This window comes from Sinocyclocheilus rhinocerous, unplaced genomic scaffold (assembly GCF_001515625.1).
Source record: "Sinocyclocheilus rhinocerous isolate Xijiao unplaced genomic scaffold, SAMN03320098_v1.1 scaffold872, whole genome shotgun sequence".
Taxonomy (NCBI): Eukaryota; Metazoa; Chordata; class Actinopteri; order Cypriniformes; family Cyprinidae; genus Sinocyclocheilus; species Sinocyclocheilus rhinocerous.
The window spans coordinates 12,591-14,052 of NW_015639510.1; the positions used below are offsets into that span (position 1 = coordinate 12,591).

The 1,462-nt window shown below is 41.7% G+C and overlaps 1 protein-coding gene across 1 annotated transcript in view; it reads right to left on the minus strand.

The window, feature by feature from the left end:
* Positions 1-464: 464 nt before the first annotated feature.
* LOC107751266 (stimulated by retinoic acid gene 6 protein homolog) overlaps positions 465-1,462 on the minus strand; it is a 42,224-nt gene continuing 41,226 nt past the window's right edge. The window contains exons 18-19 of the mRNA XM_016566942.1: positions 749-887; positions 465-601 (exon numbers count right to left, since the gene is read on the minus strand). Of these exons, the coding sequence (XP_016422428.1) occupies positions 487-601; positions 749-887 (254 nt within the window). The 3' untranslated portion in view covers positions 465-486. The remainder of the gene's footprint in view (positions 602-748; positions 888-1,462) is intronic.

The window sequence follows — 1,462 nt, forward strand, 5'->3', positions numbered from 1 at the left end:
CATTATTGGTTTAATCTATGATAAGAACATTCTCACCACTGGTCACACCAATGAGTGCAAAAATGAAGATGCTGAGTGGAAATGAATAATTCGTCAATTTGCAAACGAGCAGAACCTGTACATTCATAAATAGTCACACATACTAACCTCGCATCAAGCAGTTAGATGGGAGTTCAGTGCCAAACTAAATTTCCTGATACGCTAAGTCCAAGAGCGAGAGACAGTCTCACACACACACATGCAACAAAAGACACAATACATCCATCCATGCATTCACACACATGTGCAAAGGATCCGTTAACTACAACTGCATGAAGTTCTTCCCGAGGCACTGAGCTGTAAGTGCACTTAGCTAAAACACATGTGCTTCTCTGCTACACCAAAGCAAATAATACTATCATCAATATCTGGCCAGCAGCCATTAAGTATGAAAAGGCTGGGGGCAGGGAGAGCCGATCTGCTTCTCCGCATGGCGATGTTCAGTCCTCAGTTGTTGGTGGCGGCGCTTTCTGCTTCTTTGCTAGGCTCCTTGATGCTGTCTTCCTTTTTGCTGCCCTCCTTGGTGGTCCGGTTGAGGGCTCCGTTGATGAAGCTTTCAGAGGTTTATGCCAAAAATCATTAGGATATTGAGTGAAGATCATGTTCCATGAAGATATTTTGTAAATTTCCTACCGTACATATATTAAAACTTAATTTTTGATTAGTAATATTGGTCCGGTTGAGGGCTCCGTTGATGAAGCTTTCAGAGCTCTGGTGCTGGAAATGTTTCCTGGTGCCCACCAAAGACGGGTTGTTGACCAGTGTGTAGAGGAGCTGCCAGTGCGCTCGCGCCCGCTTGGCGTTGGACACCTTGTTCTGCTTCTTCTCTTGCTGGACCAGTTGAATACCTTAAAATGTTGAACATGTTAGAAACATGTGGATAAAGCTAAGTCAATTTCATTAATTATATATATATATATATACACTGTAAAAAATGACCGTGAATTTAACGGTAAAAGACTGTAAAAATTCTACAGTAAAATCCTGTTAAATGGTTAACGGTAAATTCCCCTACTATATACGGTGAAAAACTTTATTGGACATTACATGTATTGGACATTAATTTTACGGTAGTATACCATTTTTGGAAGTTAAAGTTATTGTCTCCCAAAATAAAGAATCGACTCTGAACAGCTGAAACGAGTCGTTAGTAATTCGAATCCCACTTCCGTGACGGCTGCACGTCACGGGGTAACACATTTGCATAATGCGCGCCTATGTTCTTCGTTGGCCAGCCGCGAACAATTTGACCCCGCCCACAAACACGTTATTCTACTGACGACTGCTTCTCTAATCTCAGGGAGTTCAACGCGGGATTCACAAAACGCTTGGATCAGTATCCTGTTTATTTGGACCAGCTGCTCCACTGAATCACAACCTGTAAGTATGATAAATAATAGATGTTTATATTTTCTATAGAGCG